At 46.3% G+C, this 17008-nt stretch overlaps 1 protein-coding gene and 1 pseudogene across 1 annotated transcript; both read right to left on the bottom strand.

Moving 5' to 3' along the window:
- Window positions 1-5975: 5975 nt before the first annotated feature.
- Window positions 5976-9713, bottom strand: LOC133924171 (uncharacterized). Its single transcript, XM_062369592.1, has 5 exons — window positions 9536-9713; window positions 7388-7641; window positions 7062-7273; window positions 6702-6963; window positions 5976-6591 (listed from the first exon to the last, which is right to left on the bottom strand). Exons 1-5 carry the CDS (start codon window positions 9585-9587, stop codon window positions 6286-6288), a joined length of 1086 nt encoding a protein of 361 aa, XP_062225576.1. The 5' UTR covers window positions 9588-9713; the 3' UTR covers window positions 5976-6285.
- Window positions 9714-11786: 2073 nt separating this feature from the next.
- LOC133925461 (uncharacterized) lies at window positions 11787-16212 on the bottom strand (annotated as a pseudogene).
- Between the last annotated feature and the right edge of the window lie 796 nt (window positions 16213-17008).

Raw genomic sequence — 17008 nt, 5'->3', positions numbered from 1 at the left:
GCAAGTGCTTGGTCTCTGTTACTCTTTTTTTTTTCCTGGAGACAGGCTATGTAGCAATTTGTTGAGGCAAGGCACTCATGCACTGTAGCTCTTCTCGCTTTCTTGTTGAGGCCCCTTACATTCTAGCAAATTGTGTCTAGCTGCGGGCTTAACATGGAGAAAAGGCTATTACCTTGCATTTGACTCCCCTGTGGTGAGGTACCATAACTCGTAGAATTACGTAGATGAAGCAAAACAAAGCATTGCAGATAGTCTTGCTACAAGTGGAGCACTAAGCGTCCACGCAACTAAAGGCCCAACACAGTGGGCTGCATTGACGCATGATGCAGAACAGTCTGACATGATGACAGTAAGTTGTAGCCATTGAAAAACTAGAGGGGGTGCAATCTTGATCATCTTGGTGTACGAAGCCATGCATCAGGCCATATTCGAGCCAACAGGGGTCGTCTCTGCGACCCCATCCGCCGAGGGCAATCAGAGTCCGGTTTACCTCCTTGGTGCCCTCCTTGTCAAGGTGGAAGAGGGCCGTCAGAGAAACAATAATATCCTAGGGGAGAGGGCCCTTAAACATGTCAAGGTACTCTCTGATCGCTTGCTCGCTAAGTGTGGGTTCATCTTTGAGGTAGCCCAACATTTTGCATAGATTGCAGTGTGCTCTCTCTTCTATCGGCAGGCATTTGAGTCTGTTATAAGCCTGCCACTTGCTGTGCCGGAGCTTGGTGGGGTCGACTGGAGTGTGTTGCACTCTCTTCTTCAGCTTGATGATCACTATGTGAAAAAAGCTCAAAAGTGACAGGTCATAATTGTTATGGGTGACAGGTCTGTTACTCGTCACCCCGAATGCATCACTAATGACCAGTCATAAGTGACGGGTAAGGACCCATCACCAATGAGGTCAATGGTGACGGGTCAAAACTTAATCCGTCACTTATGAAGGTTATGACCCGTCACTTATGACTTGTGATACGTGATGGGTCACAGTTATGACCCGTCACTTATGATTTGATGAACTTTTTTCACGTTTTTAAAAACGAAAAAAGTCTTTAAATTTTTTTTTGACCCAACCTGAGCCCATCGCATATGCCCCAGAAGCCACCTCTCTCGTGTGCGAACACCCTCACCAACTCAGCTATCACGTGGTTGTGATATGAAGCGGATATTTTATCTTTTTAAGCTTTGTTGCCGAAGGTTATAGGTGATGGGTCACGTTATGACCCGTCACCTATGTATATGTTACCAATTTTAATTATAGGTTGCTTCAGAGCTTCAAAGTTTTGGAATAAAAACACTTTTAACTGCAAAGGGAATAAAAACACTTTTAATGGTTTGATTTAAAGTTTTAGAATCACAGAGTGGGATTAAAGTTCAATTGAGCTGTTCACTTCGACCGTAAGCAGCTGCAGAATTGAAATAAGCAATATAACTAATGTTTCAAATAAGTGAGCCAGAGCGCCCTTGGTAAAACAGGCATAACTTTTGCATACACACTCCGAATTCGATATTTTTTTGACTCTACAGATATCTACAGAAAAGTTACATCCATTTCTCCCTGACGTTGTCGGGTTCGGCGAATGTTTCGAGGCCAAAAACGGCTTGAAAGATTGAGTTCTCGTCCCCGGAAGTTTCTGCACCATTTTCGGAACGCGTGTTTGTGTTTATAGCCGTCACACCTTACATCAAACTTGAGCAGATATGTAGAATAGTTTCTATTATAGTGCTATTGAGGTGAGAAAAAATAAGAGAAAAAAATAAAAAAATTATAGCATCATGCTATGTACATATTTACTATATAAACAAATTGTTGAATGTGCATTATTTCTTTTACTACACATTTTATGGTCTGCAAATAAATGCAACTCGTTAGTATTTTTAATTAATACTAGCTAGATTTATAATTGATATAAATTATGAAGGATAAATTATTTTTTCTCACAATACATAAAAAATTGATGAGTTGATGTTCTAATACATATAATATTTCATCAAACTGATTGACTAATACATCTAATGATTGAGTAATTAAAATTTCTTCATCTGCTCTGTTGCATGAAACTGGTCATTAGTGACGAGTCAAAACTTGACCCGTCACTAATGACTCTCTAGGACGACCCGTCACTTATGACTTGCCCAGGATGACCCGTCACTTATGTCTGGCCTAGGATGACCCATCAGTGATGGGTCACAACTATGACCTGTCACTTTTAACATAAGTGACGGGTCATTCTAGAGAGTCATTATGACCCGTCACTAATTTCATGTCTCCTTTATCTGTTTTTCAAGTAGTGGATGGGAGGTGCCAAGGGCAGGAAATAGTCCGTGCGGAGGAACCACAAACAACCTCGCTAGGCTGGGTGTGGTCGTGCTCCTGGTGGAGAGGAAGCCATATGTGGGGTCGTTGGCCCCGGGCTGCCAACCGGGGTGTTCGAGTCTTCAGGCTGCACATCCAGTCGCAGTTGATATTCCTACATATCATGGAGCCAAGAGTGCATAGGTAACATAGAGTCACACACTGAAGAATGGACTTGTTCGCCCAACATGTGTTAAAGGTTAGCTCAAAGAGCCGTGGCCTGGGTGGAGTATAGCTGCTGCAGTTCAACCAATTCCTTTGTCATGGAGCTCCTCCATCAAAGGTAGCTTAGATGAAGTTCATCGGGAGCACATGCGTGGGTTTGACCACGACGTAATGTTGATGGTGTAACCCATGGTGACCCCTGTTCTGGTCCCTCCTCCGTGGGGAGCATGTCCCTGTGTGGCCTACCATGAACACTTTCTACATGGTGGTCATAGTAGCACCCAATCCGGTCGTCACCGCCAGAACAACCACTGTCATCATCCGAGTCTCATGGTGGCGTTGATGCCGGTGATGGAGTGTGTGGTCATCCCCATGATCGCGCCTGCGGCGGGCGCGATCACCGCATTCCTTGTGGGCGCGCCTACCATCTTGAGCCTCCCATTCACCATGTGTAGTGCAGTCATCATCGAACTCGTCATGGGGGAGGTGTAGGGTGTTCGTACACCTGGTCAGGCCCTGGCTCTCCATCTTGCTTGCCTTGTAACTAGGTGAAGGGGGCGGAGTGGGCGGGTGACGGAGGATCTCAGTGCCTCTGGAATTGAAGCAAATGGAGGATTTGGTGTAGTACTTGAGTAGGTCCAAGTGCATGAGCACCTTGTACTTAGTGCCGTATTGCCTCTTCTCCGGCGAGACAACAGCGACCTGGACGAATGAGGAAGGGTTGCCCAACGCCCTATGCGTGAAAAGCAACCACATTACCTTGGGGATGGCACTGGGGTTGGCCGTCCATGCCCACAGGTTGATGATGCTGGTGTCGGTGAGTTGAATCATATCCATCTTGATATATCACAAAGAGCAAGTGCGGTCGATGAGCTTCTCGACGATGTCCGATGACCAAGTATGTATTGGGACCCCCCTTCAAGAAGAGACGAACTCTGAAGAACATTGTCATGACAAAAGCCTTGGCTAGGCTGCACCAAGGTCACAGCCGTAGCTCGACGTTGTTTCGCTTGATTCATCACTACCGAAACACCGCTTCGCAATGCTATTTCTTCTATAACTTTATGAGGAAGGCATCCAGGCTATGGGTGGAGATGGTGACCTCCCCACGGTGTAGGCATAATTCATCGATGATCGCCTCCTTGACCTCGCGTGCGCCGTTGCTTGGAGGGAGGTTGAACGCCCACAGAACGATAACAGTTCCCTCCCACTCCTTGATCAGCTGCTCGATGTCGAAGGAGGTGGGGATGATGTAGGTGTCCTCGTTCAACCGCGCGTTGGGGTCGTTGAGCACCATCGTGGTCTGAGGAGCGCATTTGCCTGTCAAAACCGAGGAGGTGCACCGAGGCGAGGAGTGGCGAGCATGGGCGCGGTGATCTTCCATCGAGGGGTGCTGAAGCCGTCCCCTAGTGTACTGCAGCGCTGGAGGCTCTTGTTCCCGGTGAGCGGGGTGGCTAGTGTTGATGGAGCAGCAGGCACAGCTTTGTTCCCGATGCCCCAAGCAATGACACCAGAAACACCGCACTAGGTTACGACAGGTGGCAGAACGGTGGTTGGTAGCCAAGCACTTGATGCAGCACCCCCTTGTGCGCCCGTGGAAGAGGGAGAGTGCGTTGGGATGATGTCATTGCTGGGGCTTGAAAGCGGGAGAGCGGCGTGCCCTAGCCGCCCATCACATTGAAGTGAAGAGCAGTGTAGCTCCCATCTTGAATGCGTCCCCTTCCATCACCAATAGGGGTATTTGATTTGGATCCAGTCGGGATCCTGCTTGGAGCTTGCCCTCCCATTGGCTGGGTTGTGTGGCGACGCTCAGAAAGAAACCAAGTCATGACGACATGACTGCGTGCCGTAGGCTAGCCGTGCAGGGCTACTAGAGCAGTGAATGTGACTTTGTCTCGGCTGTTGGGGAGGAGCAGTAATGACCGAGCGCAGGAGAGGACGTTTAGGTTGGTGTGGGGGATTGAATGCAGGAGAGGGATGTTGCTTGGCAACGTCAGTGTAGGAGGGGGGGGGGTGGAGAAGGCACTGACTCGGGTGTGGGTGGGACCACGAGGTCATCCTCAAACTCCAACGGGCGTGTTCTGGACGACAGCGGTGAGTCAACCTGGTAGAGGTGTTGATCTAGAGGGGATTGGGTGGGTTGTAGCTCGGAAGGGCCCGAGCAGCGCTAGATCTGGGGGCTAGGGTAGGTCGTGATTAGGGGCAGGTGCTGGAGGAGCTTGAATTGGGGCTATCCCAGCTGTGGCGGGTGCGGAGGCAGGGGTGGGTGGGTTCGGTGCTCATTAATATATTTGGAAGGCTTGTTCTTCCCGTGCTTTGGCCTTGATAATTCCATCACAAATGGGAGACTTAGAATTGCCCTCTAGCAAAACTGTCTTTCATTTCGATGAAGCAATCATCTCTTCTAAGAAAAATAGTTAACACTTAACACAAAACTGTCCAAGGGCACTTGGTCAGGTGCACCTCCAATTGCCAGCTGGAGACGACTGACGAGCCCAGTGCAGCGCACAAGAGAGGCTAATGACAACCGCATATTCCTACCATCGGCTTTCGCCCTTTCCTTGGATGGCGACGTGGCCACGCCTCCCTCCGGCCTGATCTATGACGTGCTATGTCTTTTTCGTTTTTTCCCTTTTGAATCGTTGCGAACTTGTGTGACAGGACCTTCCACTGGTTTATCCTTACGTTGGACAGCGAACACAAAGGGGGCCAGACTGCCAGATGCGTGGTGACCGTCCACGCGCTGCGCCATCAAAACACACGATTGCGACCACTCCAAGACAGAAAAAAAATTCTATCCAAGCGGTACTACTGGGGGAGATATCTACAACACTGTTGTACACTGGTATCGCGGAGGTTATGCGTGCTGCAACCCGCGTCCCTTGTCAATGTTGCACCATGCCAGGATGCACTCATGGGGATGTGCATGCCCTTTTTCTCTTGACCGTTTGCGGAAGCAACTATAACAAGGCAACTAAAAAGCATGAAAAATACAACCAGTTGCCACTCATGGTTAAGGACGAGGAGTCGACGTGACGAGGCATTGTGACGTTGCAGGAACCCTACCAGGCATCGCATATTCGCATAGCACAGAATAGATTTTTTTTAGACAACGCTAAAATGATGGGCTCATGGGAGAAAATAGGTTAGCGAGGCCACCCACAACGAAAGGCTGGCAACCTGTATCAACCCTAATGGCTCGGATTTGACTCCCGAATCAAATGAAGGGGTTGTTTGGTTCGTAGCCTATGCACGCACAACCAAAATTGGCAAGCCAACGCTCACGAGGGCCGCTGCTTGGTTTGGCGCCCGTGCGTTGGCACGCCCACGGCTCCCGCGCACCCTGCAGTGTAAATTCGCGTCCACGCGTGATCACAGTCACGGTGGCTGAATCCTTCACCCCGGATTTGGCGTGCCGACGGTTTGACGGGGCGGGTCGGGGCGAATCCAAACAAGCCCGAAATGTGTTGTTCCAGGTGCAACGAACCCAGAACGGCATGTCTTAAATGTGAGAACGGTGCAGCGTTGTTGTTGTACATCACCCCCTCCTGCGATATTATTATCAGGAAGTTCTTATTTAGTGCACATGACCAGAGCGGCTACCTAACTACACGGTGGATGCTGCAGTGCCAGTGTGTCACTCACCTTTATGGCACTACGGCAGTACGTAGTAGTGTGTACCTACAAGGATTTGCGGTACAGAAATGAACCGTATTACGCGAATGGAGTACACGATACGCCGGTGAATCCATATGGAGATCAACCCAGGCCGATCACTGATCATCATCTCCGAGCAGCAGGGACCTGACAATGACGTCGCCCATCCCGTCGGCGATCGGGAAGAGATGGCCGGACCTGGGAAGCTCGTGGTAGACGACCCACGGCAGCTTCTCGCTGATGTACCTCGACAGACTGACAGGCACGATGAGGTCCTCGGCGCCGTGCCACAAATGCACCTTCCCCTGGCCGTCGGTGGCGAACGGGTTCTCCAGCTGCAGGGGGCTCCAGCTCCACTTCCCGAACCCGACCTTCATGTCGCGGTGCAGGCACTCGTGCTCCCCCTGCTGCCTGATCTGCGGCTGCAAGATTTGAAGATTACACGCGTGCGCGCAAACCGATGAACAAACCGGCCGTCTGCGCAAGAATTTCACGGTTACAAATGCAAGCGAGGCGTGACACTGATTCTTACCATGTAAGTTCTGTAGGCGAACTTTGGGATGATCAGCTTGTCTTCTTCAGATAGGAGAGCCGGATTGTAGGCGATGACGCTGGAGGACGGGAAGAGCTTCTGGCTGTTCCACCAGTAGGTCAGCCAGGGCAAATGATGGGAGACCCAAACTGCCCACTGATCCTGTGGGAGCTGCTGGTACCAGGCGTCCCACGACACGTTCGACGGCAAGCCGGACCACCAGTAGTTGCCCACCGGGCCAAGAATGGCCACTCCTAAGAGCCTGCACCATGATGGAGAAAAGTTCCGGCTTGTTGAATTGATTGTTCAGATATGAAAGAAAAACGGGACCAGCTTGTTGGTTGCTGGTTGGTACGCTACCTGTGTGGGATGTACTTGAGGCAGCTCCACATGATCTCGCCGCCCATGGAGAAGCCGATGAGATGGAACTTGGGCCCCAGCTGCAAGTTGTCGGCGAGCTCCGCGATGTCAAGGGCGATGCTCTTCTCCGTCCGGGCCGGGTGCGGGTCGCTCTCGGCGTAGCCGGGCCGGTCGAAGGAGAGCAGGTAGATGCCCAGCTCTTGTGCCAGCTCCTGCATCAGTTTTCAGTCCATGACATGTCACTGTGATTCTACTCTGAAGAGAACTAGGAACTAGAATATTGTTAAGTTTGTCAGATGACCACGATAGTAAGTAACAAAATATACCGTGGAAATCAGGAGCGCGTCGTATTTGCAGGAGTCGAATCCATGAACAAAGATGATCTTGTGCTTGGCCTTCTCCTTGGGGACGCCGGATTCAAGGTAAGCCAAGTGCCTGCCGTCACTGAGCCTTGTTCTGGGTGCCGTGACCGGAGGGCCGCCCGGCGAGCCGGGGATCTTTGGTGGCGGCGACTGAATCTGCTTGTACAGCAGCGCCGATAAGAACACAGACAGAGCTAGGATAACCTTCGTCGCCATACCTGTGAAGCGAGACGAGCAGCACGTTAAACGGGTACAATGCCAGCAATTTCTGCATGCAGTTTATTTTGTTTTATGCACACTGTTTATTTAGCAGGTTCAGAAAATGTTGTGGACTACAAGAAGCGTCTGACAAACAGACGTCTCTAAAATATTCTAGCAACAAGGCAGTAAAGGATAATATCCCAAAAAATCTGCAGATTAATAAAGTCTGAACAGGATAACCAGTGGTCCACTGCTAGTAAAGGTCAATGTCCCAAATAACAATAAACTATAAGAGATGCACCCGTCACACACGAAGAAAAAAATGACTTCGATAAAAAAACAACATGTCAGCTTAAACTGTCAGTTTCTCCGTACGTGCTAAGAAAGCAAGAACTACCAGTTTCAAGCACGCGCTCATCCATAGTCAATTCTGTCCTTGCATGGATTAAACAATAGGAGGAGTATCGTAATAGGACGCTAATAACCAATACTTGTTTTACTAGTTTATTATAGGTTTTTGAATAATCGAGATATATATACTTTTTTTTTCAGAAGTCAAACTATTGCGTCATCCCAAGTTTAAACTAGGTCAAGGTAATCTCAAACACGAAACGATCTTGATAAGCTCTTAGAGGTATTGTTTTACAATTCTGGCACGGCGCCTATTATTTGGGTCGAATTAAACATGCAACTTTTTCATCAAACGAAGAAAAAGTAGCCTTTTTGCGAAAATATAGCATTCCATTATTTACAATAAAAGAGAACACTTCGTTATTGTAAAGATCATCCTCTGAAGCAACCCTTCATGGGCGATCTAGAGTTAAGGCAAGCAAAACAAAACAGCCGAGTACACTTCTGCAACTCAGATAATACCAAAATTTTCCTTTTGCATTTTCAGGAAAATCCAGGACGATTTCTTTATTTATTTACGACTATTTATTGCATATACATGCAAGGAATATACATGAAAAAAATCAGTACTGACAGGGACATGTGTACTGCAGTAGTCATACCGTGGTGTGAATATTCACAATAAAAACTGAGCTTTGCGACCGATTGAGACAACAAAGATGGATACTAAATAATTATAACCGTAGAAAAGGAGCACTCATTACCCCTCGGTGTCGCCGAGGGTGACTCCACCTCAAGTGCAACCACTGTCGCCTCTAGCCAATTTTCGACCGCTGCTGGTCAATGGTGAAGGCCAGCAGCGACACCAAGTGGTGTTTGTCCACGGCTCCCGTCCTCCCTCTCTCTTCTCTTCTCTTCTCTTCCCTTCTTCTTCCTTAGATTTAGTTAGGTAGTTGGATAGGTGTTATGCTCATGGTTTTAGTCTGATTTTTCCCAACTAACGGAAACGTGTTACGGTTTGGCCTCCTTTTTCACAATATGAGGCAATTTCTTCTTACATGAAACCACAACGCTTCTGCCATGAGTTAAAATATATATATAAACATAGAAAGTTGACTAACTTTGCGCAGATTACAGATCGAATCCAAAAGGCTCTTCAGAAAAGGGGTTGAACTCGAGGTATCGATTTGTTGGCTCGTGCTTTGCAACCAGCGAATAGCACAAAGGCACTGGCTGGCCCGAAGCAACGAACAGAGCAGTGACTTGGTTAGTACTACTAAATGGGGTACTTTTTTCTTTGAGATTACAACGCACGCTAATCACACCCACCCCTCTGCGCATCCACGGTTCCCTAAAACACGAACCACGGACGGATAGCCGTCGTGCCACACGGTTTTAAGATCACATATTACCAAATCAGTCAAACTCACGAACCAAGGCAAGAAAGGAAGCAAAGCCAAGTTAACAAGATCGGACCACAGCAAATCAACAACAAACAGAAGCAAATCAACTGCCGAAGCATGGAAGGCACATAAAAGCAGAGGAAGGGAGAGTATGTACCACCGGAGGCCGGGGTCGGCGGCGGAGGCCGCTTCTCGCCGGACACGGCCATCGTTACCTAGGCTGCCGCCGCCTGCCGAGACACTTTCGCAGCTGCGGCGGACGGCGTTGGCTGGGGGCAAGAGCAGGGGCGGCCAGCAAGTTCTAACTGCAGTAACAGAAGCCAAACCCATCCCCACTGTCTTAAACCTGCCGCTTTCTGCCGATCAATACGCCCACTGGGATTCCCCGGCCTTCCACTATACTCCACCTGGCAGACTGCACAAGTCAGAGGAGGCCCACAGCTCTAAAGAAAATCAAGGTATGATGGTTGCTCGTAGATGCGGTGCCGCAGTTTTTTTTGAAATGCAACTCCACTTCACTTCCGTCCATTTCCCCGTATAATCAACTGATTTCATAGTATATTTTACGATTTTTTTATCTGCTCATCTAATACAAATCTCAACATAAATAAGATCATGAAAATTTCCATAGTTTTTATATGTGTGTACGTGAAGAAGGCCATATGACTTTTAGAGTGTGTTCGGTTGGATGATAAGATTGAATGGTTTATGGTCATCTTTATTTTAAGATAAGACTATCTAAAATATCTATTTGATTGGGTGGATACGATGTGCCAATTTTATGTTTGATTAGAGGGACGAGAGCGGATGTAATAAGAATAATAAACTAAATTATATCTTTTAATATCAAATAATAATAGTTTATCGTACACAATTAAATATGCACTAACACTTATCAATATTAATCTTACCTTGCTAATTACTAATTAACATGCTAATTATCACTAATTATACTCTAATTGATTCACTATAACAATTATAAACCATAATCTCATAATATTAAATGCTAATTAGTAGTACTCCATACTAATTAGCACAAATAATTTTACTAATGATTAAGATTAGACAATATGGATGGCCTTATCCGGCAAAAAAAGCCAACTCACTGTATCCAGCATATATGAGAAATACTCTTCAAAATAGATAACTATATTTCATTTATCTTTCAATCAAACATTTCAAAAAGATAGATTGACCTTTCTGATCCACCATGGTTCCTCCAACCCAACAAACAGGGACGCTACTGAAAACGCCGGTATGCTATTTTAGAGACAGAGTCTGCAGCGTGTTGTTGCTCGGCCCAGTAATTGCGCATAGGCTTGAAACCATGTGCTGAAGTACGCTGCAACAGGTATAGGACGAATCCATCGGGAAATGGATACTCAAGTTCAGAAGAATGCAATTTTATTATGTGATGCTTGGAGTTTCGAGTTGTGTATAGACTGAGGTCTTGTAATAAGCAGCTCGTGCCTTGCCTGATTTATGTGTTTGCTTGGAATTGGGCTCAATAATATACTTCCACTGTTCCAGCCAGTTGTTCGGAGTTTTGGTGATAAGATGGGCAAATACAAATCTATCTATTATTTGAGTGTTAAAAAGAGTCATCATATTTATTCTTAAAATTATGAAATTACCACATTAATTGAAAAAAGAAAAAGAATTCAAACCACTCGTTGTTATAATCATCTAATGATCTAGATTAAACCAAAGTCCATATCAAATACGATTAATAAATAGCTAAATTTGAAATTCAAAATTATAGAAAATTAGCAGTTCGATTGCATACGGTTTGAGAAGCAAAATATCTAAATAAAGGGTTCAAATAAATAAAATTAATAATAAAAGATACTAATTTATAATCAAATGTTATCGTGCTAATATTACAGCGAGACTAACCACGCTATTAGCATGTTACATCTTGCTAGTTTTATTGATTCAAGAGTATAACCGGTTGGGTAGAAATATAAGTGGTTACCTAATAGTTAGTTTTAGTCACTACTTAGTTTATTTTTTTCTTAATTTAATTAGGTAGAAGTGAATCTCTAGTTTATTTTATTTGAGTTTTAGATCGACTCAATGATCTTAAAAATACAAAACTTACATCCTACAGTTGGGGGTTCCATATGTAATGAAAATTCAAGCTAAGTAACTAGTGAACACTTCTTAGTACTTGACAACAGCTTGTATTTTGAGTCGGAATTCAAAATTCGGAGTTGAAAGTATGCATCTTGGATTTAAAAGGTTATATTTCAAGTAGATAGTATGAACTTCGAGTTCCACTAGTAAAAAAGTGTACACAAGATATTTTACTAGCGAGAGTTGAAAGTTGGAAATTGCAAAGTAAAAGTCCAACTTTACAAGGTGAAAGGACTTAAATTTGGATTTTGTGTTGAAAGTTATACTGGTTCTAGTTATTTAACTGGTGAGCGTTCATCGGATAAGAACCCTCTAAGAAAAGTCATTGGACATCATATTCGACGGTTTGAGCCATAGCCAGAATGTTATGCACTGAACAACATTCTTTCTAATCTGTTGAAATGGTGCGGTGCATCTTTTTTGATTGGACACAACGCAAATATTGTGTCGGTTACTAAGCTAGCTCATTGTAGCCAAATCGCTAAAAGGAATCAACAGAGAAATGCCATTATGAAGTTTCCACAACAGCTTACGCTAATATCTGGGCCGTCATCAGCCCAATCGACATTTGGTACGCGCGATCTAGCAGCAAAATGGTGAAAATGGCGCACAAATACAGCTCAACCAGGGACTAGAGTACGACTTGTAGTGCCGTCTAATTCTGATCACTGAAAGTAATCCATTCGGTCACTCATCTCCGAGCAGCAGCTACCTGACGATGACGTCGGGCATCCCGTCGGCGACTGGGAACAGGTGACCGGCTGTCGGGAGCTCATGGTAGATGACCCAAGGGAGCTTCTTGCTGATGTACCGCGACAGCGCAACCGGCACGTAGAGATCCTCGACGCCGTGCCACAGGTGCACCTTCACCTCGTCATCGGCGCCGGCGAACGGGTTCTCCAGCTCCAGGGGGCAGCGAACCCGACCATCATGTCATGGTGCAGCGAGTAGTGCTCCCCTGCTGCCTGGCCTACTCCTGCAAAACTAATGCACGATTCGAGTCATAGATCATGGTTTGAGGCAAAGTGTACGATGCCGATCGTAGATTCCTGTTCTTCTTCTTCTTGCCTTGTAGGTTCGCTGAATGAACTTTTGAGATACAAGCATGTCTTCCTTGGATAAGATGGCAGGGCTCCCGCCTTTGACGCCGGAGCTGGGGAACATCCGGACCACCAGTAGTTGCCGACCGTGGCAAGAATGGCCACGCCGGCGAGCCTGGATCGGTTCCATGACACAAACATGATTAGTGTAAATCTGAAGTACTCTGTAGTCTGTACTCGCTGCATACTTGCATTGGAGGAAGAATTAACGCAAAGCTGGAGAGCGGCTTGGGAGCTTGATTTGGACTAGTACTAGTACCACCTGTGTGGGATGTACTTGAGGCAGCTCCCCATGATCTCGCCGACCATGGAGAAGCCGATGAGATGGAACTTGGGTCCCGGCTGCAAGTTGTCGGCGAGCTCCGCGATGTCAAGGGCGATGCTCTTCTCCGTCCGGGTTGGGTGCGCGTCGCTCTCGGCGTACCCGGGCCGGTCGAACCCTCTATTCTAGGTGTTCAGAAAATTGAATTTGAAGCAAAATATTTGGAACTGCCCACTCCTTATGGCCGGGTTAGAAAGGGGTCTTTCATCCTATTCAGGAGAGATTTATGAAGAGAATGGTAGCTTAGAAATAAAATAACTTATCAGCTGTAGGAAAGGAAATCTAAATAATAGCAGTGGCTCATACGGTACCTACATATGTGATGAGTGTTTTCAAATTACCATTTTTCTTGTGTAATGATTTGATGAAGCAGATCTAGGCGTACTGATGGGGCTTTCAGCATGCCAAGCTTGGCGCCTTCTCGTCCGACCGAATAGTCAATGCGTCCGAGTTTTATAGGTGAAGTATTTTCCAAGTGTAACTTTAGTGGACAATGTTGCTGTAGCTACATCTCCCACTTGGCATGCCATTGAGTTTGGGATTAAACTCTTAAAGCAAGGAGTGGTACACCGTATTGGAGATGGAGCGACTATTAGAATATGGCGCGGCAAATGGCTACCTCGACCCTATGGCATGCAGCCTATAGGTTGTACCCGAGTGTGTCAACTTCGAAGGGTAAGCCAGCTGATTGAGCAGTCAAACAACACCTGAGATGAACGATTGTGCGAAGGTACTTTTTCCCATGTGACATTTATGAAAATTTGCAGATTAAGCTACCCTCAACTCGTACTAAGGACTTTGTTGCTTGTAATTATGAAAAATCGAGTATTTTCTTGGTGAGAAGTGCTTACAAACTTGCTATGCGCATCAATTATGATCTGGGTATGATTGGTAGTAGTGTGGACGTAGATGGTGAGAGGCAGATGGGGAAGATGTGACAATCCCTGGTGCCATCGAAGGTGAAGGTATTTGCCTGGAAGATTGTAAACAATGGGTTACCAATTAAAGCAAATAAATATGATTGATACCTGGAGATACAAAAGGCGTGTGATCTATGCGTTCACCAAGAGGAGGACTACTTTCATGCTGTGATTAGATGCCCACATGCCTTGGCATTAAGGCAAGCGATGAGATCTTGCTGGATTGACTAACTGGCCTGGATTGACTGCTGATAATCATTGATAAATATCCTACTGAGGTGCTGACCAATTTTCTCATGCTCATTTAGAGGGCTTGGACTGTTCGCAACAATGTCCTACAAACGGGCGAAAGAATCTCAATTGAAGGGTCAATTATGTTCCAGAAGCGTTACATAGATTCACTATGCCAAATCCGACAATAGGACCGGACATCAAACTCCAAACGAAAGGGAGACCTTCTGGTGGGGGGAAGAAAGATGGCTGCAAATGAGGTGCTACAACATGATAAGAGGTGGATTCCGCCTAGTGAGGGATATCTAAAGATTATTGTTGACGGTGCGTTCATTGAACAAACAGGTGCAACAACAGTTGGGGTTGTTATCTACGACCATAGGGGCCATCTGTTGCTTGCGGCAGGGCATGTACTCTTCCATTGCAGGGATGCGGAGGAGGCAGAAGTAGCTTTGTGCTTAGAAGGGATTTGGCTGGCGGTCAGATGGCTGGATAAGGCGATGATCCTTGAGTCCGATTGCTCATCAGTGGTGCAGAAACTCTAAGCAAGCCTACCTGATCTTTCTATAGTGGTGCCTATCATCCATGATGCTCGACAAGAAGCCCATTAGCTGCATGGAGTTAAATTTGTCAAGATAGGAGAGAGCAGAATAAGGTTTCACACGAGCTCGCGCAAGTAGCAATTAGAACTAGCTGTAGTCAGATGTCCTTTTCTAGCATTTCTAAGTGCATTTGCGTCTTGATTTGTAATGAAATTACATAATCTTTAATGAAGCTCTCTCAATTTGCAAAAAAAAAAAAAAAGAAGTACAGCAGGTAGATTTCCAGCTCCCCCAACAGCCCCTGCACCAGTTCCCAGTTCATCACAAAATCACACACTTTATAAACAAAATGGCATAGTTGCCTTTACTCTGTAAAAAAAAAAAACTAGAGTTAACTTCGGAAAAAAAAACTATAGTTGCTCAGTGTAATAAATCGGTTCACAAAAGAAACTAATAAGAGCTGCACGTGGGAGGAACTCAGCACATCGTATCTGCAGCACTCGAATCCATGAACAAATATGACATTGTACTTGGCCTTCTTCGGTACGCCGGTCTCCAGGTAGGCCAAGTGACTGCCGTCCTTGAGCCTTGTTCTGTGCGCCGTGACCGGAGGGCCGCCCGGCGTGCCAGGCATCTTTGCAGGCGGCGGCTGAATCTGATTGTACAGCAGCGCCGAGAAGAACACGAACAGAGCTAGTGGCAGCTTGACTGTGCCTGTGAGACAAGAACCACGGTGGTCAAACACTGGGAAATGTAACTTTTTAGATAATTGTGCACACATGATTATCTTGACTATCTATCTCTTCCATCTAATATTTATTTATCTATTAATTTTCTTATATATCTTATGATTTTTTCATCAACTCCTTTATTACGAATCTTAGGAGTGGCAATTTGACTTGTAGGTTCGGTACCTACGGGTTCTATATCCGACGGGTTAAAGTCCAAATTTTCACCCTATAGGTCTGATAGGTCGGGTATCCGAAATGGATTGGGTCAAGCTCGAGTTTTAATTTTTTCCCACGGGTGCCCACGAGTCGCCTAGGATGTTACATGATTGCAACCCAATCCACTTGTGCTTTCATATTGCAACCCAGCCCACACAAAAACCCAGCTTAGTTCCACTGCCTCCCCCCGCATCAGGCATCACCGCATACACATACCCCAGTCATGGGCTCCTAGCCGCCACCCGAATCAAAGCAACTGTCGGTGACCTTCTCCCTCTCTTGTCCCATCAGCGCTCCAACCCATGCGACCACACCCACCTAACTCGGCTACACTTTGACAGCTCGACCCTATTGCTCCAGATCTCCACTGCTCCACACACCCACGCGTTACCGAGTGGAGGAGAGCCACACCACCGAGCTCACCCTTCGTGGGGAGGTGGTTTCCAGCAGTGGCAGTAGTGTAGATCCATTGTTGTCGAGGCGCACCACAACACCATTGACAACGTCAGTGCGGAAAATCGACAGCGTCGGCACAGAGGTTGGGCTCTAGCTTTCACTAGCCATGGCGTCCAGCGGGACGGACGCACCATCAAAGGTGATGGAGAGGTTGTCGATGGCACCATCCCAGCTGTCCATCCTCCTAACACGAGGTAGAAGCGGTGGAAATCGAAGCGGGTCTGTGGATGCTGAGCACTTGTACCGACACACCTAGGTGAAGTTCCACGCACACCCATGCGCCCACACCACCATTGCCACGCACCGCGAGCGGAGGTCGGGGCGATCATGGTCGGGAGATCTAGGCCGGTTTTAGGGAAGGAGAGGCACAGTAGGAGGCTGTAAGATATAGGATACTGACTAGAGGGGGGGGGGGTGAATAGGCGATTTTAAAAATAATTGCTTAGCGATCAAGAAAATTTATGGAAACAAACTAAAGAACACTAGAGAAATATAAAACAACTAAGAACTATATCAAGGTTTGCAATTCTAGGTGACATGCAACAATTTATATTATAAGAAGATAAATTACATAAGGTAAATTGCATGAAAGTAAATAGCTCAAGAGATGACATTCAAAGTTTATCCCGTGGTATCGATGATTTGCCAATCACTCCTAATCCACGTTGAAGTGAGTTCAAGTTTCTAACCACTTCTCTATCAAATATTCAATTCTCACATGAGAAAGGGTTCACAATGAGCAACTTGATCTAAAGTCAGAATAGAGCAATGAACTACTCAATACCTCGATTCCACTAAAATAACACTTCCCCGCTCCGGCAAAGCATGCTCAAAACTCTCATAAACACCACCGTGGCTCTTTCACAATCTTCTTCGAAGGGCTTAACGGCGCAACCACCTCCAAACTATCTAGGAGGCAGCAACCTCCAATAGTAACAAGTCGATGACGCTTCCTTGAATGATCACTAGTGCCCCA

This window comes from Phragmites australis, chromosome 7, assembly GCF_958298935.1.
Source record: "Phragmites australis chromosome 7, lpPhrAust1.1, whole genome shotgun sequence".
Classification (NCBI taxonomy): Eukaryota; Viridiplantae; Streptophyta; class Magnoliopsida; order Poales; family Poaceae; genus Phragmites; species Phragmites australis.
Note: the sequence above shows the minus strand (reverse complement) of the source record. Positions and strands in the feature narration are given on the sequence as shown.